This window comes from Emydura macquarii, unplaced genomic scaffold (assembly GCF_026122565.2).
Source record: "Emydura macquarii macquarii isolate MOO-44397 ecotype Brisbane River unplaced genomic scaffold, CSIRO-AGI_Emac_v2 contig_1451, whole genome shotgun sequence".
Taxonomy (NCBI): domain Eukaryota; kingdom Metazoa; phylum Chordata; order Testudines; family Chelidae; genus Emydura; species Emydura macquarii.
Window position 1 is genome coordinate 6,817,659 of NW_027131588.1, and position 25,470 is coordinate 6,843,128.

Below are 25,470 nucleotides of genomic sequence, written 5' to 3' on the forward strand. Positions count from 1 at the left end.
AGAGAGAGGTGATTTTTTTCCCTTCAGCCATCTCAACTGTGTGCTAACTCTGAAACCTAATGACATCACAATTGTTACCTGTTTGACTGCTGATTATTGTAGCAGAAACGAGTTAATCCTGCATTCCAAACCATCTCCAATTGTCAAAGCATAAATCTGCAGCACATTGAAAATGTATGGGAGAAGTAAATTAAAATGAAATTAATATTAAAATAAAGAACATAAGGAAAACTATGCTAACTCTGTTAGTCATTTTTTATATTTAATTCAGTTTATTTTTTAAAAATTTTCCCTGACCTTGACACAAAATCTCTACTGTTCCTCATTGGGGTGCTGCTAAAAGTAGGGCGTTCTCACAGAATGAGGCCACACTTGTAACACAGTGAACTAAGCCTTGGTTAGAAATCTGAATTTTGGGTATCACACATGATTTCCATGGCAACATATTCTGAAGTCTCAAATACAAGATTATAAGAATTCACTGCAGGATCAAACAGGTTGAAAAACTTGCCTGTATTGGGCAATTGTCTTATTCTAGCATGTGGAATAAGAGCAGAAGGAATTAAAAAAAAAACAACCTCACTTAAGGAAGTAAACTGTATAAATGTTCTTTCATATTTTCTTCCTGTAAGAAGCCTACAATATGTTCTAAAATTATGTATGTATAAAAATATCCTTAGCAAGTTGTTTTACATGTTTTTTCATAGAATACTTTTCACTAATTATTTCCTTTGCAAAATTTCTTATTTATCAAGGGTTCTGTATAGTTCTCTTGTTTATAACACTAAAAAATGCAGTATAGAATTTCTTGAGCATGCTTGAAGAATCTTTATTTTGTCATCCTGCTTTAGAGTGAGAGACTAGAAACATCGAGACACAAAGCTGTATGGAAGGACCACTGTAGAATGGAAACTAGGGGATCAGGAGTGAGATTCCAAGAGGGTAACTCATACTGGAGCAGTAGTAAGGCTATGAACAGTAAAGGGCATTATTTTTTACAGCACTGCTTCCATAGCTAGGTTCAACCAGCTCTGTCCTGTAGCTTTCATGTGGATAGTACATTTTGGCCCATCTCATCCCCTCTGCCTATTCCTCTCCTCCCCAACAGGGCTGACAACCGAGTGATGTGAAGAGTGCAGGACTGGGGCGTATCCACTCCACAGCATGTCCCCTTCTCCTTCTTCCTTAACCTTGCAGAAGACCCTCCATGGGAACAGGGCTGTGTGGGTGGGCAGGAGGCAGGGTCTCCAAAGCATCTGAAACACAGCTGTCCAATGGAACGGAGAATCCAGGAAAGCAGTACAGCTAAAGGAGACTGAGGAGTGATAATAGGCAGCAGATTAGAGTTTTGCAATGGCCCCTGAGTTTGGCCCATGCCTTGGGCTGCAGATGCAGAGGCATCCCAGATTAGGGAAATATTGGTCTGTCTCTGTGGCATTGGTGTGCCTGCATCTGGAATACAGCATTCAGTTCGAGGCACCAGCCAAAAGCAATCCCTGACTTCTACTACTAAATACAACCCCAAGCCTTTTCCCGCATATAACAACTCAACATACAGCACTAAAATGGTGTCATGCTGAAGAACCTCATAAGAAAAATAAAGGGGGTGTGACGGTAGAAGTGTGGCTGTTCTCTGATGTTGTCCAAATATTGCATGTGATTTTCTATGATCACATGTCCCTTATTTCAGTCTAGTTTTGGCTGCATTTGTTCCACGGTTTATTTTCTGCAAAAAGACTGTGCAGAAAACCCATAGCTAGCACCCAGTCATAGAGTCTGAGTTACTGCTGCATTTTTGTGCCATCTTTATTTATTTTTAAATTCTAGCAATGTGAAGGCTGGTTATTGGTGGCAAAAAGGTGTTTTAGCCATGTGTTCTCAGAGGGCAGTCTAATTAGCATGCAGAATGATTGGCATTGTAGAACACATCACCATTGGAACAGTGACCTATCACACGTTTGATCTGCATTTATGTCATGTGAGTGGTGATAGATTACAGTGTCAGTTTCAAATATTGTGGATTAAAAGGCTGTTTTGTAGAAGACTTTTGTTGATCAAATCTATTACAGGCAGTTGCATAGGCTATAAAACAGACCACATGTGGGATAAATTGCCCAACCCTATGATTGATAAATGTATCAAATGGTGAATTTATAGTGAAATTGTGCAGCCTCACCTGCACTCTATATAGTAACACATGTTCCTGGCACTGTTGCTAATATTCCAAACCATATGGGCAGCTTCAAACAGTTGCCATTTTTAAAAAGCAATCTGCCAGAGAAGTGTTTCTTTCTTCCAAATGTGGATCAACTGCCATCTCCCCAACTCCCACCAAACTACTCCTGCCCGAGGCAGTGATGGAAACAGGCGTTTTCCAGCATTAGGACAGATTCTCAACTTCCCAATGGGCTACACAGCACTTGCTTCTAGCCACAGAAGCTACGATTTTAAAGTCTGAGGTCTGTGACATTTGTAGGTATAGCATAGTTATACAGGTTGTTTCTAGAGGATTTTATGGCTTCTTCTGAGTCTGGCACAGATGGAGTCAGATCTTCAGCTTATGTAATTTGATGTAGCTCCAAGACCCATGGCAACCAAGCCACTTGATTTTACAGGTGGAAGGATGTAACAACAATCCCAACTAAGCATTTTAAAACACTTTTGACAGTTATACAAAGAGGAAGCTTGAAGTATCACCAGGGCTCTGCAGAGATTGGTGAACAGTACTGCTATTGCGATATGGTGAATCAGCTCTCCACCTGGCTGCCCGGGCCAGGCCTACCCAGTATCTTTAGGATGTAGGCCTCCAATGCACTGCTGAAACTCTTCCAGATAGATTTTCTGCTTCCAGAGGCCTTGTGCCCTACATTGTTTCACCTGAAACCAACCCAGAGATGAATGTAATTCAACATCCTTCAAGTGTGCTTCACTTCTAAATTTTGAAGCAAACATTAGTCTGGCTTCTCTGTTCTGACTGCTGCCCAGATAGATTTCTCTTCTTGATTATTCGGCTCCGGCATACTGCATAGAGTTTAAGAAAATACAGGGCTTCCTTGTTGCTTCTAGGTATCTCTTAGAACTGACTAATGTAGCTTAGTAGCCTGGAGGTTGGAAACCTTTTTAAATGATTGCTCTTTGCCTTGTGCTATGTGCTGTAGATTTTTTTTAAGACATGAGGACACTGAAAATTTCAGCCAGAATAACTAAAGAGCCTTATTGTCTTCTCGCTTGTAGCAGTTTTACACTGGTGTAACTCCACTGCCATCATTAGAGTTATTCTTGATTATGCTGTTGAAAGTGAGAGGAGATTCAGGCCCAAGACTTCTCAGACGCTCATAATGCAGCATGATCCTAAAAATAAGCTGTTTCTATTTGTATTCAGAGATCCCACGCAATTAACCTTTGCATGTGCTGAGAAGAAATTGTGAAGATGGGGAAGTTCAGTAGAGAGGAGAGGGTCTGAGGACCATGTAATAATAGTGCTTATTTTTCCAGAATTTCAGGCGTTATTTATTCAGTGTGGTTATTCTTCTCTTCCTTCCAGCATTCACAACCAGAAAGTGGCTCCACAAGTGCTCAAAGTCTTATTGATTTCCTTCTTTTGTCCACTGATTAAAGTCACTGGGGCCAAATCTTTGCCCTTAATTATGCAAACCCATGCAAACCTCATGCAAACCCATGGAAATAAATGGGGTTGCCTGAATGTCACTGAAAATAAAACCTGATCCATCAATATTTTAAAGCTCTTCTCACTTCTACAACTGTTGGGATTGGCCCGGCTTTGAGCAGGAGGTTGGACTAGATGACCTCCTGAGGTCCCTTCCAACCATAATATTCTATGATTCTAACCCTTAGTTGTGATGGCATCAGGTAGGGGCCCTGAATGCCTGTAGGTTTATTCATCCTAATTTAGTTAAGCACCATAATACTTGGGAAGTAATTTACACAAACTAATTTTAAAAAAACCACAATGTTTTAAGTTTTCAAGCAGGCCCATGTTGCAGGCGCTCCTCTTGTGGCCAGCAAGCAGGTTCCCAACTCAATCCATTGTTAGGACATAGGAGAAGAAGGAGCTTCTCTAAAGGCTGATGACCTGACCAAACCTGAGAAAAGACTAGTGTGCAATTTGCATGGGTGTTTAGCTATTGCCTTCAGAGACACTGCCCGGCTTCCCAGTTTGGAAACATGACATTCCTCTGTGAGAGGAAAAGCTGGGGCCTGTAGGTGGCAACATCAGTTCCATTAGTGTTGCTGTCTGTTCATGCCTCACTCCATGAGTCATCTCTATGTTAACTATTAGTGGCTGGCCAAGAGCCTTAACTGAAATCTCTGCCTCAGACAAGCTTCTCCCATTTGATGCTATATGACAGCGAGTCACGATGCTAGCTGTGAGGCTAATAGTGACAGAACAGAAACTGACAGAAATAACAGAAAGCATGCTCAGAAAAGAAGAGGAGGATGAATTGCTTCCTTGACTAAACAATGACTCTCTTACTGATTAAGGAGCAGCATCAATTGGCACAGAGCAGAGTCCCATTTAGTCCTCACCCAGATGGGAAGCTGCAAATGTGAAGGCTTGGGGAAGTAAGAGGGGATCTTTGGGGATTCTGCAGAGCGGCTGAGAATTTAACCCAGGTCTGTGTAATTTCATATTAACTGTGAAGAGGCATCCAGCAAAAGCTTCCAGCAGGATATTCAGGCGTGGGACTTGGGGAAAAGAGAAGCACTGGGAAGCAGTGACTCTGAAATAGATTTGGGGGTTGAGGTGGATAATCAGCGGTATACGAGCTCCCAGTGTGACGCTGTGACCAGAAGAGCTAATGTTATCCTGGGATGCATAAACAGGGGAATCTCAAGTAAGAGCAGAGAGGTTGTTATACTTCTGTATTTAGCACTGGTCTATTGCTCCTGGAATCCAGCCTCCAGTTTTGGTGGCTACAATTCAGGAAGAATGTTGATAGATTGGAGAGGGTTTAGAGAAGAGCCACAAGAGTTATTAAAAGATTAGAAAACATGTCTTATAGGAATAGACTGAAGGAGCTCAATCTATACTGCTTAACAAAGAGAAGGTTAAGGTCTAACTTGGTCACAGTCTATAAGTATCTACATGGGGAACAAATATTGAATAATGGACTTTTCAATCTAGCAGAGAAAGGTACAACACGATTCAATGGCTGGAAGTTGAAGCTAGACAAATTCAGACTAGAAATAAGGCATCATTTTTTTTATCAGTGGAAGTAATTAACCATTGGAACAATTTATCAAGAATTGTGGTGGATTCTCCATCACTGACAATTTTAAAATCAAAATTGGATATTTTCTAAAAGATCTGCTCTGGAAATTGTTTTGGGGAAGTTTTGTGGCTTGTTATACAGGAGGCAAGACTGATGATCATAATGGTCCCTTCTGGCGTTGGAATCTCTGATATTCCTAAAAATGCTAAAGCATTCGTTACCTTAATTTACTGTGCAGTGTAAGTGTTAAAAATGTGTCATACTCTAAATAGAGGTATTCAAAATCTGTTTTGAACAGTTTGATATTGATTATATTTGCTCTCTGCACTTTCAAATCACTTATCATTTGAGAAGTTGCCTATATGGATTTTGTCTTCACAGACCTTAGTATGAGGCCCATATGCAGAGGATCCGTTTCTGGGTTGAGAAAGAGTCAACCTGTGCACTCTTCTCTGATGGTTGGAGTAGCTCCAGAGCCCTTTTCACCAAGGTGTTTCATAGAACCATAGAATGTAGATTAATAATAGTCTTCGGGTTATCTAGTTCATCCCCCATCCAGTTCAGATTTGTTCCCAGAAGTACTGAATTTCATCTGTATGAATTTCCACACACCTCCCTGAGCCCTGTAAGGCATAGGTTCATTAATGCAGACCACACACATTCATCTGTATTCAGAGTAACAGCAGGAGCGTGTCTGAACAGAGTCTTTTCAGCTTTGCCAATCCAGTCTTTATTGGATAAATGAGATAAGGAAAGTGTTTCCTCTCTTCATTTGGTGGAAGCCACCTAGTAGTGGTGCATGATTAATGCAGCTGAACGAACCTGTACTAGCTAGGTTTTGGATACTACTAAATGAGGAGTTGACAGTAAACAAAGAGAAGCTACAACTATTTCCTGCTGGACAGACAATGTAGTGTGTGCAATGGCTCTGTACTCATGAGCGTGGGTAACTTGCAGCACTTCAGGTTTACAAGAATGAATGAATTTGATGAGATTAATCATGTTTCTGGATCTTGTTCACAACAGGCACGCATAGAAAGGGAGACTCATGCCCCTCTCAAAGCAAACAGTAAAATGCCAGACTGCCCCTCCTTAGGGGTCTCCTTCTGCTTAGAGTCAAGCTAGACAAAAAGAACACACGGTGGTTGAAACACAAGTGTTATTCTGACTTTACTTATGCCTGTGTAACAGGAGTAACATTACTGAAATCCATAGTTATACCAGTGTAAAACGGGTGTAAGAGAGAGCAGAATCCAACTCAGAGAAGAATACGTACAATTAAACGCTATATATAATATAATGCATTGCAAATTACAGTGAAAAACCAAAAGTAGCGTGTAATTTATTTTGATAAGTGCAGACACAGTGTATGGTAACAGTCAAATCCAACTAATAGACATCCGTGGAGCTACTCCAGTCATAAATGCGGCCATTGTGACTAATAGTGCCATTACAGTGAGTTTCCTACACATTCATGGCTTCTGGTGTTGAATAACAGTTACCAATACAATCCATTGTCATTGAGTTTCCCTTTCTTGTCAACAATACTCATTTAGTATGTTCCAACACGAATCAGGAAAATGAAAGGACAGCACAAAATCATTTCCAAATCATTTCCATGCTGAATATTTTATGAGAAATGAAGATCTGTCAAAGCTGTGCCACCAGCGTTCACTTTATTCCGTATTTCAATTGAAATTTCATCAAGTTTAAAAATGTTATACATAGCTCATATGACCACCACTGGTTTCCGATATCTAGTGCGTTTGTTCGTGTGGTTGCTACAAGCCCATGCATGGTATGAGTATGAGAATGAAGATGTTGCTTTTATTTGGGGAAAAATTGGGATAAAAATTTGATTTTTAATGATAAGAGGCTGAGTTCTGGCTTGAGCCAGGTATGCATCTGAAGGTCTGGATGAGCATCCCTGTCCAAAGGAAGTGTGCAACCCACACTAACACACTGTGACTCTTTGTCCCCCCTCAAGTGGCTAGAGTACATACAGGGGATTGTGAGGCTGATTCAGCTCTGAGGTAATAGATGTGGTCCTTTGGCGCAAGCAGTAGACACTTCTCCTTTTAGATCTAGAGATTCTGGTTTCATTGTCCCAGACGTAAGGGGGTAGAGTTCCAGTCCTGCACAGACTTTTGCGTTTGCTTCTTTGCACGCACTGGGTGTGACAGCAATGCAGGATAAGAGGCCTAAGAGAATAGACCATTAAGCAATTTTTCACTTCTGATGTAGGCCATATTTGAACTCCATTCTGAATGGCTGATGCATCTAGTCCCTATACCAGTTCCTTTATATGAAAACCCCTTGGCACTGGAAACCAATGTACATATGAAAACTCTGGGTAGCTCTTCAGTCATCATTGATCTTATCTTTTATTATTTTTATTCCACAGAAAGTGAGTGAGAAGGTTGGAGGTGCAGAAGGAACTAAGCTAGATGATGACTTCAAAGAGATGGAGAGGGTGAGTCTGTACATAAGTATTATCCTTTTAGGGTGGGATTTTCAAAAAGCACCCAAGTTTAGAGATGCCTTCCCCCAGCAGAAAGTCTAAAGATGCTGAAAAGGACAACAGCACCTGTCTTCCCATGGCTGTGAATCCCTCTTGGAAGAAAAGGGAGCACAATGCCATGTGGGTGTATGTGATGGGGTGTCCACCTGACACAGGACTGAGAGGGGTTAAGATGGCCAGGGAGGCCAATTAACTTCACAGGCTGCACCTGGAGGAGGAGCCAGGGAGCAGGGAGCCAATTGAAAGCAGGCTCAGCTGGGCAGAAATGGGGGGCCTATAATGCTGGCAACAGGCAAGGGTTGCTATTGGGAAAAGGCAGTCAGTCCCTAGGAAGAGGGAGGAGGGTTTGGAACCTGCAGAGCTGTGCAAGTGATAGTCACTTCCTCCCTCCCTGGGAAGAGGGATGAGGGAACCAATGTGCAAGGAAGCAATCCAGGGAAGGGGCAGTGAAGGCAGAGAGTGGAAAGCCCAGAACAGCTGAATTGAGGGTCCCTGAACTGGAACTCAGAGAAAAGGGTGGGCCTGGGTTCCCCTGCCAGCCACCAAGGCCATGGCCTAGACTGGTGGGGCAGTGAACTGGAAGACTACCTGGGTTACTGTGGGAGTGACAGAGAATTGAAGGACTGTGCCCTGGAAGGGGAAAATGCTGAGTGACCGAGTCGCAGAGTGAAGTCACAAAGAGGACACTGTGGTTCCTGGAGCGAGGGGGCTGCAGACCAATCTGAGTGATGGTGTGCAAACCACAGAAGGAGGCATCTGCCTCGAGAGCTAAGCCCCCAGAGTGACCGGGAGGAGGCACCAGAGCAGCGGTGAGTGGTACACCCCGTGCCAGTGTATACACACAGTCTTTCTCTAGAGAAGTGAGCGCTCCACCCCTGTACCTTTAGCGCTCTCTCTATGCAAAAATGTCATCTGGAGCATAGAGGAAAAGCAAATGTGGGGGCATTTTCTTGCTCATATCACTTAAAACCAGTAGATTTGCTTCTTCTTTGTACTTAGCCCAAGCATAGAGATTGTAATAAAAATGTAATTTTGCTTAAGAAGGTTTGAGCAGTTGAAAACTGGTGGGAAATTTGTAATGGAAACTAGTTAAGGGTGAGTTCCATTTTCCATTTTGTGCTTCCGAATAGTGCGAGATTGGCAGCCCTAGAGAATGAAATCGGCTGTTTATCTGCAGAACATCTAAGTCCTGCTTACCAACACGTTGCCATGCCACCGCTCTTCAACTCTGACCTAGAGGGACCACCTCTAGGAGTGAACAGCTCACTCCCCAGGGCCATTCATTCGATGGTCTCTCTGCAAAGATGGCTGAAAAGATTGTCAATTAGAGCCAAGTCTAGAGGTGTGATTGTTAATATGACCACTCTGCTAGGAAAGGACTACAGGCATCAGCTCATCTTCCATGGGCCACTGAGCTACCATGATATGCCCAGTAACTACTGCATTCCTATCCCTCTGGATTGCAACACATGGTCACCAGGTGATATTCTATACACCACGATCAGTCTTTTCAGCTGTGCAGGCTCCATATGTGTGTGGAATTAAACATGTTAAAACAATTGTTCACCAGCTTTACCTTCCACAGAAGTGTTGTGAGGCTTAGAAACATAAGGATGAGATTACTTCTCTTGAGAATGCTAAAATGAAGGATTGGAGCTGAGAAAACTCTGTCTTCATCATCCAAGATACCCCCTTCTAGCCCTTCAGTAAACACTGGAAGTGTTCTCTCCCCTCATGCATGGTCCCTGTCAGCTTTCCAGCCTCTGCTACTCAGCTCTTCAACGCAGAGCCACCTCTGAGCCCTGTACCAGGACGTTCAGCCACTCCTGTTATTTTGAGCACCAGTTACCTGCTGCCCTTCACTGTTGGGAGGGAGCCAGATCTGGCAGATGATAAAGACAAGATAAAATGGGAGGGAGGGAGGGCAGGCAGAGGAAGCTGTGACCAGCTCTTCTCAGGCGTCTTCACTTTAAAAAAAAAAAAAAAAAAAAAAGTACTGTTGTTCGGAGGAATTCACTCTGCAGGACAGAAAATGGACTGTAGAGAAGCATTTTCGTAAGTGCAGCCAGTACAATATGTAATAGAGATCCACAGATCTGCAGAAGCAGACTAGCAGCAACATATTTCGCTTTGGGCCTGATCCTGAGAAGTGCTGAGTACCTGGAATGCCCAATGAAGTCAGTGGTTATTGAGGATGCTTAGAATCAAATCCATCTGTCCCTTATGGATCGGATCTCAAACCATTTTTTCTTGTTAAAGAAATAAAAAATAAAATAAGCATTTTTTATAACATATAAAATATAGTTACTCGATTTCCCCAATATAACTTTAATGTGTTGGGAAAAATTTTTCATTGTATGTTCTCCATAAGCTTCTCAATAAAGACAGTTAAATTTAAAAGAAAATGGGTGTAGGAACAGATATCAAAAGGGTACATCCGAACTCACTGACTCCAATAATATGAGCAATTGTAATAGAACAGTTTACTATGAAGCCAATACAATTCAAATCTATACTCTTGGAAACAAAGCCGGAGTCCCAACACGACTGGGAAGGTGAAAGCGTGTGGGGTAGAAGTATTTCTGAGATGTTTTTCAGCATGACCTATCATTTGTTCTTTGTGTTAAAGATATGTTTATAAAGCCAAAATAAATATATTGTGCTGTGAATTGCTGCTCTTGTGTAAAGAAGGTGAGATTACGCAGGATAATTTATCCAAAGAGAACCACAAAGAGCCCCTCTTGCCATCTGAGGCACCCAAACACCCAAATGCATGGAAGACTTCTTACAGCAGCCAATACGCTGAGGTTATATTGCTACTACAGGAACATTACACAGTAACCAACTTCTCCCATCGTTCAAGTGAGAATACGTCAGCTGATTCTAGAGAAGGGCAGCATGTTTTTCGGGATTTATAAAATATGGTCTCAGTTCATCTTCAGGGGACAGATTGCTCAGCTGACTGTGAAATGGGGAGAGGTATCTGAGTCTGGCAGAGTAAAGGTGCATTTGGCTGGGGAACCTGTTGAAAGCATGATGTATTGGTGTGATAGTAACTCACCAATCAGGCCTTCTCAGGAAATCAACTGCAGGGTGTTAAATGGTCAGACACAGGTGAAACTAGTAGTCCGGCAGAGAGGTTGCAAATGCATAGATTACCATGGCCAGGTCTCTCTCAAAGACACAAATCTATTTTCTCTTTGCACCGCTGCTTTGCTCTCTATTGCTGCTTAGATTTTGGAATCTCCTTGGGAGCCAGGGCCTGCTAACATTGGTTCTGCTCCAACTTGGGGGAGAACATGAACTACTGTACTTCACAAACAAGCTATTTTATAATCACTCCAGCACCACTGCTGTACTTGTCACTCACCCTCCCCAACAAGGATCCTCAGGGGAATAAATCTAAGAAGAAAAATGAGTTTTCTTCAAAATCTCACTTTTGTCTGCCTTGTTTTTTCTCTTCTTTTTCTCTTCATTATAATTTCAGAAAGTAGATGTCACCAGCAGGGCTGTGATGGAAATAATGACCAAGACAGTAGAATATCTTCAGCCGAACCCAGGTAATGGAACTTCTGAGTTGCAGGATACTTTAAAAATGTTTGCCTTTTCTTGGTTGTTCTAGTTTAGAGGATGCTTTTTAAATAGCCTTTGCACTGTAACTTCTTAACCACCCTTCTCTTGGGAGCTAGCTTTTCTGTATATTCTGATGGAGTGTGTTTCAGTGTATTGTGTGTGTATGTCTTTCTCATACATGTGGCTTGATTCTAATCTCAGTGATGCTGGTGTAAATTAGGATTTAAAAATTAATGGAGTTACATTGGAGTGAAATACATGACGTGAGATCAGAATCAGGCCCTTTGTGTGGGGTGATTGTTTGTGGACTCAAGGTAGTGTTGATGGCTTCTGCAGTAGCAAGGCCAGCTATCCCAAAAGTAGCATCAGGTTAGACAGAATTAAAGCCATCCGTATTGAATAATAAAGGAGACTAGAGTATAGTTTTCTATCTTTCTCTGTAGCCAGCAGTTAACCAATGTAGCCTACATTGACAGTTCAAATGTGGGTGAAGAAACGGTCTGGTATTCTCCCAAATTTTCAGCTGAGTGACCATTCAAAGACCTCACAAAGATCAGTTGCTTCTTAATAGAAGTAATTTCCTAAAACTTGTGAAACAGAGTTGCACTCGCTACATTTCAGGATAGTTTGGGTGGCTGTTTAAGAAAGGAGGGTGCCCAGTAGGTTAATCTGTTGTACAGATTTCACTGCAGATACTCTTTCCTGACTACTGCAATGTCTAAGCATGAGATTTGATCTTAATTAAATTCACTGACCCTCTGCTCTCATATTAATGGACAATGTAGAAAGTAGAGAGTTAATTTTTACTCCTCATTCTATCATGATCTTAAAATTGAATGGAAAAGGTTTTGCTGAAAGATAAAAACTTGATTGTAAGACTGCAAAAAAGGAGATGATGATTATACCTACCTCTTATATAACATGTTTCATCAGTAAATCTCAAAGTGCTTTACCAAGGAGGCAGTATCATTATTCCCATTTTATAGATAGACAGACTTAGGCATAGGGAATTGTTCAGAGTCATACAGTGATAGATCTGGGACTAGAACCCCTGTCACCTGAGTGATAGTCTAATGCCCTACCTACTGTTACTTTAAAGTATTACTGTCACTGCAGGCTAATAAAATTACCTGTCCAAAAAGAACCTGCGATTCGTGCCTTGTGATGGCATCCAAAATACTATATGTGAAGAAAATCAAAATAGGGGTTTAGAATGGGAAAGTTCTTTCAAGCCCTGGTTGAATGATATTTCACTTACTCTGGCAGAGAAACTTGGAAATCTATAGTTCTGATGTTTTCATTGTTTTAGGGGATGTCTACGCAGGGGTTAAAAACCCATGGCTGGCCTGGGTCAGATGACTCGAGCTCAGGCTCCAAGGGTGAAAAATTGCTGTGTAGAGGTTTGGGCTTTGGCTGGAGCCCAGGCTCTGGGACCTGCCAGGATGGAGGGTCCCAGAGCTTGGGCTCCAGCCACAGCCTAAACGTCTGCACAGTCATTTTTAGCCCTATAGCCTGAGCCCCATGACCCCAAGTCAGCTCACCTGGGCCAGCCATGGCCGTGCTGTGGGCATTTTGTTCCTGTGAAGACCCTTGGAGCCTGATCCAAAGCCCATGGAGATCAGTCGAAAAACGCCCATTGAGATCAATGGGTTTTGGACCAGGCCCGTAGCAAGGCGATAATTATTTTATGGTAATTTTTTGTTCATATACAGCATTAAATACATTTGTGAGCAATGGCTACATATTGTGTTTTAACAGCTCTTTAAAGATATTTCCAGCTGAGCGCCTAAAAACTGAAGAACGCAAAAATCACTAGTCACTTCTGAAAACCTTAGCTCTGTGTTTAAAAATACACACATGGACTCAGCAGCTTACAGGATTCCCTCCTCAGGCCTTGGTGCTGCACAGTGACTTCAGTAAGGCTGTGGGCTAGTGCAGGGTCTGCCAGCATGGAGCTCATTGCGGGCTCAGGGCTACCGGCATTCTGAAGACTCGGGCATGGTGGATGGATAGATTAGTGTGACAGGATGGTTAGTTTAGGACTGCTGCAGTCGTTGGCTTGCAGAGGTCACTAAGAAATGACCTACAACCCTTGTGATCGGTAGGTAGCTTAACCAAGAGGAACTAAGGCAAAATCTTTAAAAAAAATCTATTTTAAATATTAAAGAGTTGGAATATTTCAGTCATGTAAAAGCAGTGTAATGTGTCAACACGCTATGTGAATCCTATACAAATTCCATATGCCGTGTGAAAGATGAATAATCTAACAGTGATGTAAACATACATAATTAACAGAGATATAACATATTGTCATTACTTCTCTGCATGCTATACCCTGCCATGCGGCGTGCTGCAGAGAGTTGAGTACTAGCAAGCCTACTGACAACGGCAGGTAGAGCTGTGGGGGTGCTGCTATGCAGTACAGTATGCAGTTTGGGTTCAATTCCCACTTTAGGCAGCTCCCCAGACACGCTTTTATTTTAACTTTATACACACAGAGAAGTCACTTCCCCATGGAAGTACACAGGAGGGGGCTGTGAGGTTTGGAGTGGTCTTCCCCCCGAGCTGCCTTTTCTCCCTCCTGTTGAATACCATGACACAGAAGTGGTCAGCGGGGTGGTGTTGGTGTGTGGATGTCCTCATGCTATGACACAGGTGTGTGCGTGTGTTTCAGTGGCTCTTTCTCTCTGCCTCACACCATGATAGAAACAGGAATTTTGCAGGAGCCTGCCTCCTGCCATAACACCAAATGGGAAAGGCATGTTTGGGGGTTACAGCACGGCTAAGGCATTATAATGTCTGAGAGGGCCCTATCCTGCTCACACCTACATTTCTACTGTCATGGTAGTTCTCCGCTAGCAGCAGGGAGAGCTGCTAACACAACTCTTACGGTTATAGTCATAGCCTAAATAAATAACAACCCTAGGATCCTAGAAAGTCCAAGCTGTGCTGCAATCAGTTTTTATTTCACCATGCTGCCTGGTAGCTGAAAGGTGAAGAGCTGTGACTCGGATTCAAACAAAGAACCTGCAGTTAACAAATTAGCTCCCTCTATTCTACTCACATCCAAGTATTGACTCAAATTGTGCTGAGAGGAGAATGGGAACATTATTTTCTTTATGAATTGCTGATTGCTCTGTGGGGCTAGGGTTTGTTTCCATGTGAGTCACCACTGTCTCAGAGGCTGCACTCAGCACATTTGAGAAACTCGGAATTGGAAGGTCATAATATCGCTATGAGATGGGAATTACTATTCTTTTTATTTGTTACCCCATTTCAATGAGCAGTTAGGGGCCTGTTCCTCCTTCTGCTGAAGTCAATCACAAAACTTCCATTGATTTCAATGGGTGCAGGGTTGAGACCTGAGAGATTTTCCAAAGAGAGTAAGTGGAAAGACTGAGATGAGAACTAGGCACCTGACCCCTGGTCTTTGCTGTAAGCAACAGATCTTGAATGCAGTGTGTAAACTAGAACTAGGAGGCGTAGGGCTGAGTTAACAGGAGACATTTAAGTATGTAAGGAAGATTCCAGAAGATATCTGAGAGGGAGAGTGTTGAATGGTCCTCTTCCAGCTGAGGTGGCACAGTTAAGTCAGATAAATGTATTTAAGCAAAATCATTTCACACCTCACACTTCCAGCCAGAAAAGCTGGTCTGTCTCTCTCTTTCTCTGCAGCGCCCACTGCTGCCTGGCAGAGAGAGACCAGCTGTGCTGCTAGTGCAGCCCAGTGAGGAAAAGACAAAGGAGCAGAATTGCAGGCCCTCGAGGTTGAAAGAAGATCTCCAGTCCCTGGCCTGTGAATGGGGAAAATTATCTGTTTCCTTGACTCTTCTCTTTCTTCAGGTCTTCATGCTCTGAGTGCGAAAAGGAAGATGCGGGGCTGGCCAGCCTAGCCTGCAGAGGACTGAGGGAAGGGACAAGGGGCTACAGGAGCTTATTTTCGCTCTACAAGGAGTTTATGCTGTGGGGAGACAGTGTAATAAAGCTGTCCTTCCTCACTGTAGTCACCATCAGTGGTTGGGAGGAAGAGAGACCCTGGCAATTAATTGCGGAAGGGAGCAGAGGCTTGCGGGTAACTTGTTTATATATAAGTAAGCCAAATGGGATCATGAGGGACTGAGCTCAACTTTCCAAATAGAAACCAAACACTTGGTTATCATGAAGAGTGGGTCTTGCTGACAAGGCTCATGGAGGAGTGTGTCCCTCTCTCATGCCAAACCAACACCACCCTTAGCAGAGGCAGTGATCTGGGGTGTCAGCAGGAATTGGAAGGGGAGTATCCTAAGAATAGTAGTCTGCAAAGCTCTGATCGCTCAGCAGACATTATTTCAAAACTATTACAGGATAGAAGGCTGCTGCTGAAGGCCCTTTCAGGATGTATTTGACAAACATGAGAGCATTCACTGATGGTGCAGTCCTAAATGAAGCAATAACTTAAGCAACTCCAACCCAGTTCAAAGATTTCCAAAATAACCCATGAAATTAAGTGCTTGATTCTCCTTTTACTTACACCAGCACAGATCAGTAATAACTCCCCTGAAGTCAACGGAGTTTTGCCAGTGTAAAATTAGTGTGAGAGGAAAATTAGGCCCTGCATTTTCAGTTAATGAGACACAATTTTGTGCAGATACAGTGACTAGGAATGCTGCATCACTGTCAGTCTTCTAACAACTGGAAAATGACTTGAATCAGTGTGATACAGATTCCCTCCAATTTGATGAATCAGGGAATGTGACTGGCACAGCTTAATTGGAGATGTGTGTGTAAAACCACAGCGGTAAGGAAGATAATTTAATGACACTACCATTGACAATAAAAACAGGAGAAAAGGATATTTGAATTTAAGAAGCATTAAACAGAAAACAATGATAATTAAAATGGTTTTCATGTCAACAGATGGAGCACTGTTTATTATTGGGTCAAAAGCTTCATTGCTCATCATCAACAAATGTTCTGCAGAAAAAGCAATAAGCTTAATACATAGTGATAAAATTGTTAGCTCCTTTCAAGCCACAGGCATTCAACATTGTGGTCCAGATTCAGCCACAAGCTGCTCTGTAGCTTTCTGGCAGCACAAAGTCATATAACGAACTTAACTGCTTCGTTACAGTTGCTTTGTGTCACAGGAGGGGCACAAAAGCAGCTGGAGCTAACAATGACTCTGGCCATGGTTTTGATGGAACTCACTCAGTGAATAGAACTGGTCAAGAAACACCATTTCCCCCCTTCCCCACCGAATATTTTTTAATTTCCCAAATTTCCCCTTACAATTTTTTTTCAATGAGATATCACAAAAGTTTGTTTTCAGAAAACAAAAACTGCAGGTTTATTGATTTCTGTAAACAGAGATGTTTACTCTTTGGTTTGGATTTTGATTTTCATTGAAAATTCAGGAAATTTCTAAGGAAAACAACAATTTTCTGCACAAATTTATTTTCTTAAAAAAAAAAAAAAAATGGGGCAGAAGGGCATGGTGGCAGAGTTGAGATGAAATAGAGCTCTCTTGATAAATATGCTGCACATTGAGGAGATCTGGTTCTGCAGATTGGGATGTGAGAGTTTAGCAGAGCTTCAGTTTGACACAGTTAGTTTTTAATTTAAAATTTTTAAAAATCTTTTACCTGACATTGGAATATACTTGGAATGAAGAAATGGGAAATAGGACAAGCTTTTCCTGATGGTGTGGTTAGCTTGACTTTGCATTATTGATCAGTGTTACTCGAAACTTAATGAACTCATGCTTCAGGGAAAAGAATGAATGTTGTTAACACAACAGTGGTGAATTTATTGAAAGGGAAGTTGTTTGAGGATATCACAAATGGGAAAAAAATCATTACAGAACTTCCTAACTATGAAAATACCTAACAGGAGATTGTAGGGGACAAAAAAAGAATATTATGAAGGTTCAGGGTTGCATGTGGCTAACTTAAAAAAAGTAATGCAGAAGGTCTGTGTCTTTATATTTAAAGATTGAGAAATTGAAGCTGCTGGCAATGTTTGTTTCTTTTTAAACTCTTCTAGGGCAGCTTTTAAAATGAGATATTTTATGTATTTATATATTTCAATGTTGTGAATTGGCTGCCAAAGTGAATGAGATGTGGAGAGCTGGTCTGTACACCCTGGAAAATTATATTGTGTTGGAACACAATGTTAAACACTGTGCAGACACAGACTGTGTTTGTGGTTAGTATCATGTCAGCAGGTTGTGAAATGTAGGAACATTGATTAATATGGATCCACTTACTTGGTAGAGTATCAATTTCTTAATCTTGGTTTCCCCTGTTTTTCCTCCATTTGTCCCCTTCCCCTACTCGCCTTTCATCTCCACATTTCATCATTCTCTTCTCTGCTTTTCGGTTTTCCTCTTCCTGATCTGGTCAGAGTGTGCCCCACCTTTTATTTATTCTCTTGTATTTCTCTCCTTTTCCTGTCTCTACTCCATCTTAAAAAATTTCCCTGGTTTCCCATTTAAATACAACTTTTTGCCTCCTTTTTGTCTTTCTCTTCATCATATCTTTTCTCTGTTATCTGTGCTTTTGCTTTCCCCATGTTCCAATATTTTCTCTCCTATCTCTTACCCCTTGTTCTGTTTTCTCCATTATGATCAATTGTCGAAGCCCTAGTCTCTTTACTTCCCCATAGTTCCCCAGCTTCTTCTCCTCACCCATCTCAGGAACATTAACCAGGGGTAACATGAGGGCTAGCAGACTGCTCTCATTTTAGTACCCTAGTACGTTACGAACCTGATCTAAAGCCCTTTGAAGTCAATGGGAGTCTTTCCATTGACTTCAGAGAAGTTTGGATCGGGTCCTACGAAAGAGAATAAAGCCTCAGACCTCTTCCTGCCCAGCAATAGCAGAGGAACACCCCCTTTTGCAGCATAGAGGTGGAGTGTGCTGCTGACACCATTTATAAAAGCAAGACACCTCCTTAAAATTGAGTCTCTTACTGGATTGTCAGCTAGTCTGCTGCCTGTAGTTCCATAGCAGTTTGGGACCAGGAGGCATCAACACATTCAAAATAGTATGGTCCAGTGACACTCTTTAGTAGTGAGAAGACTCTTACAAAAGCATACAGTATGCTAAAAATATGCTACTCTTTTATAATGTTCTTCACAAAATATGCATTAGACAACTTTCTGGTTTTAGTACACAAATGCCACAATATGAAAAGCCACAGCCGCAGCTGCCAGATCTTCATTTGCAGTATTTCAAACAGTAGTGAATTAAATGAAGAGTAAAATCCATCTAGGATCCACTGTGCTTATGTACTGCTGTGGTCTCCAAATACTGAATAATTTTGCATATGTGCTGCAATACTGATGCACAATAGGGAGGATTACAGATGGCATGTCATCTTTAACTTTGAATTGCTTTTGCTCTTCTGAATTTAAATCAGATCAGACCCATAATAATATTCAAATGTATTTTTATTTTGTGGCTTAAATTTATTATCCTATTGTGCAATTATTTACGATGGTACAGTTGCTTATTTATTGTATTTGACAAAATTAGAAATATGATACAATATATTACTGAAAGCAGTGACTCTCAACCATTCCAAACTACTGTACCTGTTTCAGGAGTCTGATTTGTTTTGCATACCCCCAAGTTTCACCTCACTTTAAAACAACTTGCTCGCAAAATCAGATGTAAAAATACAAAAGTGTCAAAATCACGCTATTACTGAAAAATTGCTTGCTTTTTCATTTCTACCATATAATTATAAAATAAACCAATCTGAATAGAAATATTGTGCTTACATTTTAGTGTATAATATATAGAACAGTATAAACAAGTCCATTGTATGAAATTTTAGTTTGTACTGACTTTGTTAGTGCTTTTTATGTAGCCTGTTGTAAAATTAGGCAAGTGTCTAGATAAGTTGATGTACACCCTAGAAGACCTCTGCATACTCCCCTATAGGTATGTGTCCCCCTGGTTGAGAACCACTGACTTAAAGCACATTCACAAACTATTTATGCAGTGGCAGTATTCACCACACAATATGGGCTATTGAATAAGGTTTTCTCCATCTTTGCTTTTATGTTTTCATCAATTCTGACGGCCCAGGTGTCTTTTCAAGCTATCATTTTTTTGCAAGGATGTATTAGAGAGAGAATGTGAGTTAACACAATTTCTTTTTAATATCAACAAAGGTGTCTTCCCAAAATCTTAGTAAAAATAACAAGCCTTTATATGCCCAAATGTTCTGAGTTTGTATTCTGTGTATTTTATATTGAAGAAAAAAAAATATTACATCTAGAAAATATGGAGGATCAGATTCTGGCCCCTACTGCATCTTCTTTGGGCATCCACTAGTCAGTGCAAAGCTGCTGCAGTGCTGGCTTAATTGGCTAGCCAGGGATTTCCCAAGAGCAATAGAGCAAACATAGTGGCTTCTGTGTCCCCTCTCCTCCACCATAGCTCAGTATAGGGCATGTGACTGGGCATAAGGGAGTCTGGCAGGGGAGCTAGTAACAGCCTTTTGGGAGACCAATCTAGATTGTACCTTGAGATTGCCCTGTTGCCCAGCCCACCTGACGGTTGGGAGAACATAAATGGTTTAAAGCTTCCTTCATGTTCCCCTCCCCTGAACGGCAATGGCTAGTCTCTAGAGTGTTCCTGGGGCTTTTTCTGCTCTGTTGAAGTCCAGGGGTATTTTGACATTGACTTCATATGGGGGCAACATATGGTCTCCACTCTGAACATGCCAGGTAAAATCAAGGCACCACTGATGTCAACGGCAAAATTCCTGTTGACATCAATGTGGCCAGGACTTCACCCCCTCTCTCCAAAAATTGATTGAACATTGAGATTTAATCTTCAATTTATCTGATGTACATGTTAAATAGCAGCTTCTACTGCACTTTGAACCTGTTTCAAGCAGCTTAGCAGTTCTTTTTCTGAGAGCACAAGTGAGCTCTCTTGTACTCTACCTATTTCAGTTTAAGAAACAGTACTTAAAGTCCAGATCCCCCATTTACTGTCCTTGGCTAACTCTGTTATTGATCTGCTTGCAGCTTCCAGAGCTAAACTCAACATGATCAACACGATGTCAAAAATTCGAGGTCAGGAAAAAGGGCCAGGCTATCCTCAGGCTGAAGCCTTATTGGCAGAAGCTATGCTGAAGTTTGGAAGAGAACTTGGCGATGATTGCAACTTTGGTAACTTGGTTTCTTCCCTTTTGAATTATGAGAGTACATTAGTGCCTGTGTAGAGTTAAGAGCTTTGGAGAACAGGCTGCAATAAATGCACAGCCCGGATACTGTCAAACTGTTCAATTCCCACTAAGCCTATGTCAATCAAGATGATGTAGAGCCAATATCTTCACCGGATGGGGATTGGGGATTATTTTCTTACAGGTGAAAGCCAAACCATTTTCCTTCCTACAGTTCCTTCCTACAGTTATGGTAAAAACTCTCCTGTCCTCAGATGCCTTACAGGAGGATGTCACTGCAGACATGGAATAAAGGCTAACACCAGATAAAAATCCAACATACAATGATCAGTTGAAAATGTTAATTCCTCTCACTCGAACTCATCTTTCACTAGTTGAACTCTACTTTTAGGGTACAAGTCAACATTTTTTTTCTCATTCATTACCCATCAAAACTCCCATTTAAGTCAGTGAGAATTTTGCTGGGGTAAGGAGTATTGAAGTTACTTTTCAACAGTGGAGGTGGTCTTCTCACTGATTAGGCTGATCACATCCACAGCAGGTTCTTGTTGTATTCCCACAGCCCATTTGTGTGGAGCTCTGTGCAGTCAGTTTTACCCTAGCAACAGGCAGGTTGCTTGAATAATACCTCAAAAATTCTTTTATTCTAAGTTTTAATTAAAATTCTGTTCCTGCAATGAAGACATCTGCAGAAGAAAAGGTGCCTTCTAGTTTGGTTTAATCGTCCGACCCAAATTATCTGCTTATTAACTTAGCAGCCATGGACTGATTCTGCTGAGTAGTACTGGATATTTTTAATCGGTTCTCTCTCACATGCTAAATTTCAAACATATTTTTCATAGATTGTTTTAATAAAATGTAAACTGAACAAATTGCTGCATAATCCTGATGATTATGCTGGCAAAAGGCAGAATAGCTATACCATAGGTTCCTACCTAGTAATGCTTGTTCATTCCTCTGAATGCCTATAGCAGGCTCTGTGGTTATACAATATGTTGGTGACGTCCCCTGCTTGGGAGACAAAGCTAATGACTGGTATCCATCATTAGGCGGGCTATTTTTTTTTTTATTTTTTTTGGTGTGCAGGCCCTGTTTTGCATAACCAATTTATTTAAATTAGACTCTTCCCCACCATCCCAGGTATCAAAGCAGGTGTGGATTTTCTGCTTACTTCATGGGACGGATAAGCTAGAATAGTAATTTTTGTGGACCACAGTTGTGGGGGAGATTCAAAAACACTGGGGCCAGATCTTGCCCTGTGTTTGGTGGCTGCACTGGGTGTGCGATGAACATCCTTTCTCCCAGCAGTAGAGCTGGATTCCTACTTAGCAGTTGAAGATATTGGGAGGGGAGCTAAGCTACTTCACCTGCTGATGCATCACAGCCGCAAGGAAACATGGCTTGCTTATCTACCTTTAATTTCCCCACCCATGTCCAGCATAGGAAGAAAGCTCTGGGAACATACATGTGGCCAGCACTGTCCGGGCACAGTTCCTATTGGTAAGCGCAAGGTTTATTCTTTAGTGATCATATAATGGGTGTCCCTTATTAGGGTTTCAGGCGCTTTGTTCTGTGGGTCCTAGTTTTGCATAACCAATTTCTTTGAGCCTCAATGCCTGCATTTAATGAGGAAGGAATTAATAAGTTAGGAGGAATTAAAAACAAAGTTTTAGCCATACCTTGGGAATATCATGGTGATGGTGCTGCACCTTCATTTTTTTAAAGGAAATGGTCAAAATATTTTTTGAATGCTTAAAATGATGTTTTGCTCACTATTGCTTCATATCGCCTTGGAAGTGCAAAACTTAAATCTGACTCTTCACTGAATTTGACTTCTTGATTTTCGTGGTGTGGCAGTTGTTCAGACTGGCCCGGTTTTCTTTCCTTCCTACTTTGAGGACATGAGTACAATTTTTTAAAGGTGAATTGAAAAAGATATTTTACAAAAAAATAAATCTACTAATAATCAGAAACTGTTTAAGCCTCTAATCATTAACAGAATGCACTGATAGTACTAGTGCCACAAATACATACATTGTGAAAGTAAAATAAATTATTCTTTATCTGCCCAGACCAGAGTTCAGAGTCCTGAGGGGGCGGGGGCTGGAAGGGACCTCCACTGTTCATCTAGTCCAGCCCCCTCTGCTGAGGCAAAACCAAATTAGATGATGATAGACGATGACATATCTAGCACCTGCTGTAACCCCCCAAGGAATGCAGCTCCCCAACTTGTGCAGTTGGGGTATTATCAACTCAAGAGGAGAAGCAGAGAATTCTGACCCCTGAAAAGAGGAAGGCTTGTACTGTGGTTAGACTGTAGGAATGGAAGTTCAGACTCCTGAGTCCTTTTTCTAGTTCTGCCACAGACTTCCTGGGCAAGTCACTTAGGCTAATTTTTTCAAAAGTGTTGATGAATTTTGCTTCAGTTTTTGGGTGCCTAACTTAAGACATCTAGGGTCTGATCTTCAGATGCTCTGGGTATTCACCCTTTCAAATGAAGTCCAGTGTATTCTGTTAATGAAGCTCAGCTATATTACATTTTAAAACTGAGGGTTTTATTGAATTAAATGTAAAAATGAATAATATAATCCGTAAATGGGATACTCTCTGTTTTTAATATTAAATTCAGTTTATTTTACACTGCCCGTCAAATCTGAATATTTAATGCAGTGAATTTTTTATTGGGCTGTAAGTAATTTTAGAAGTTGTTTGCAGAGGTTTTGTCACCAGGGTATCATAAGATTTCAGGATAAGTAGTCAGTTTTTCAGATTGTCAGTTTGGGGTTTCTGATAAAACGCTCAGCAGTGAAATTGCTAACAATTTTGACATATAAATGACCAGAGTCAACACACCACTTTAAAATAAATAGGGCTGGTCAGACCTCTGTTAGAACTACTGTTTCACACAATTTGCAGCCTAGGGAAGACAACACTGCATCAGGTGTAGGTGGTTTATCTTTGGCAGGTTTTCTTTTACCACCATATGGGCCATTTTTATTTTTAAATCAGAGCTTGGATTTTGAAGCACAGTTCTATTGCTGTGACTGGGTACTGTGACTGCAAAAGTGTAGCATACATGGTGCCCTTCCAACAATGCCTCACATTTTTTCTGCCATATATTTAAAACTGAAGATTACATTTTATTCTTAATGGAGTTCTGTGACTCAGCCCTATTCTGTATTAATGCAGAACCACATCCCACTGTTTGTATTTTAAGGTAAATTAGACATACTCTTCTATTCCAGGCCCAGCCCTGGGTGATGTTGGGGAAGCTATGAGAGAGCTTTCTGATGTCAAAGATTCTTTGGACATTGAAGTGAAGCAGAACTTCATAGATCCCCTGCAGAATCTCCATGATAAAGATCTGAGAGAAATACAGGTATTGCCAGAGATGGAGTTTCATAATTTTGAAAAGCCACATAAAGACCCTGTATATTTTCAAGACTCTTACTTTAGCTGTGAAGGTCTTTGTAAATCCATAAGCGGTCTCACTTTTTCTCTTTGAATAATTAAAGTCAAACCAATTTCCATTTTTTCCAGTGGCTCTTTAAAATGTTCAGGAGCAAAATGCCAACTTTATTTTTAGTGACAAACCACATTGTCTGTCTTGAAAAATCCATTATTGTGCAGGCCTGCCTGCTGTATGCTAATTCTAGCTTAAAAATTCACTTACAAATTATAAGTGGTTTTCTAATGTGCATTGGGCCAGTATTAATGATAGTAGTGAGAGATCTTACCTTAGATCCAGATTTTGAATAGCTTCCTCTGAATTTGCATTTGCAGTTTTATATGCCTGGTGATTTGCACCCACAAAATCCCCAGAATTTGAAACACAACCATCATTTGCATGTGCAAATTAGGTAGTTAACCACTACTTTATTTGCATGTGCAAATGCTGTATATGCACACACTTGTTTTTTGCAGATGCAAATTATTTCACCCACAATTGTGGGCATAACCTTTGGTCCCAGTTCTGCAAACTCTTACACATGTGAGTAACTTCACACATGTGCATTCAATGACACTCTCCCATGATAAAGTTAAACATATGTGTAAGTGTAGAACTGCGGCCTTGAGATGTTTTTAAAATTTGGCACTTAAAGTTTGCTCTGTGAATCATGACAGATCACTAATTATCTTTTGTGTTTTGGTAATGAAAACCTAAAATACTCATGCTTTAGTGCTTCACTTTCTTAGTCCCTAGGCCAGGAGTGGCATTTGTAATGCTCTAGTGAACCTTATACAAAATTTGTTAAATAAATACAGTGACAGTAGTAATGTTTGGTAAATTAATAAATCATTCAGAAATTAAGATGCATTGCTGATCTTGGGAGAACTACAAAAATTATCCCCTCAGCTGTACTAGGGAAAAAAACTAGAATGTAAAGAAAAATTTGTTTCTAAACTCCTGGAGGATATGCACAGTGTGCAGATAATTCTAGATCATAAATAAAACTATAAATTACTATAATCTCTCATGTAGCTATGTTTCACTGCAATTTTCCATTGAGTTCTTTCTGTAAGTCAGTCTCTGATGGAGCTGCTTCATGTTTTGACAGCAATATGCCATGATGCTCCATTTGAGGTATAAACCTACCTCAGTGTTCTGTGCTCTTTTACTCCAAAGAAACTGTGATGTATAGTAGATTCGCAGCATATATTTTCAACCTCTGTTGACTGGCTGAATGTAATGGATTTAGAAGCAAAGAAAGAGGAATTGAGAAACTGTTTCCATCCTATGCATACTTTTACCCTTTCATTTTTTCAGCACCACCTAAAGAAAATGGAAGGTCGACGCCTGGACTTTGATTACAAAAAGAAAAGACAAGGCAGGCTCCCTGATGACGAGCTACGCCAAGCTCTGGAGAAATTTGACGAGTCCAAAGAAATAGCTGAGTCAAGCATGTTTAACCTTCTGGAGATGGATGTGAGGAAATCCTTTATTTATGTTTTGAATTGAGT

General features: G+C 41.0%; 1 protein-coding gene across 2 annotated transcripts in view; it reads left to right on the top strand.

The window, feature by feature from the left end:
* Nucleotides 1-25,470, top strand: part of SH3GL2 (SH3 domain containing GRB2 like 2, endophilin A1) — a 131,448-nt gene that overhangs the window by 95,514 nt on the left and 10,464 nt on the right. For both annotated transcript variants that reach the window (XM_067553129.1, XM_067553130.1), the window contains exons 2-6: nucleotides 7,639-7,707; nucleotides 11,243-11,315; nucleotides 20,351-20,494; nucleotides 23,754-23,887; nucleotides 25,277-25,435. In XM_067553129.1, coding sequence (XP_067409230.1) covers nucleotides 7,639-7,707; nucleotides 11,243-11,315; nucleotides 20,351-20,494; nucleotides 23,754-23,887; nucleotides 25,277-25,435 — 579 coding nt within the window. The remainder of the gene's footprint in view (nucleotides 1-7,638; nucleotides 7,708-11,242; nucleotides 11,316-20,350; nucleotides 20,495-23,753; nucleotides 23,888-25,276; nucleotides 25,436-25,470) is intronic.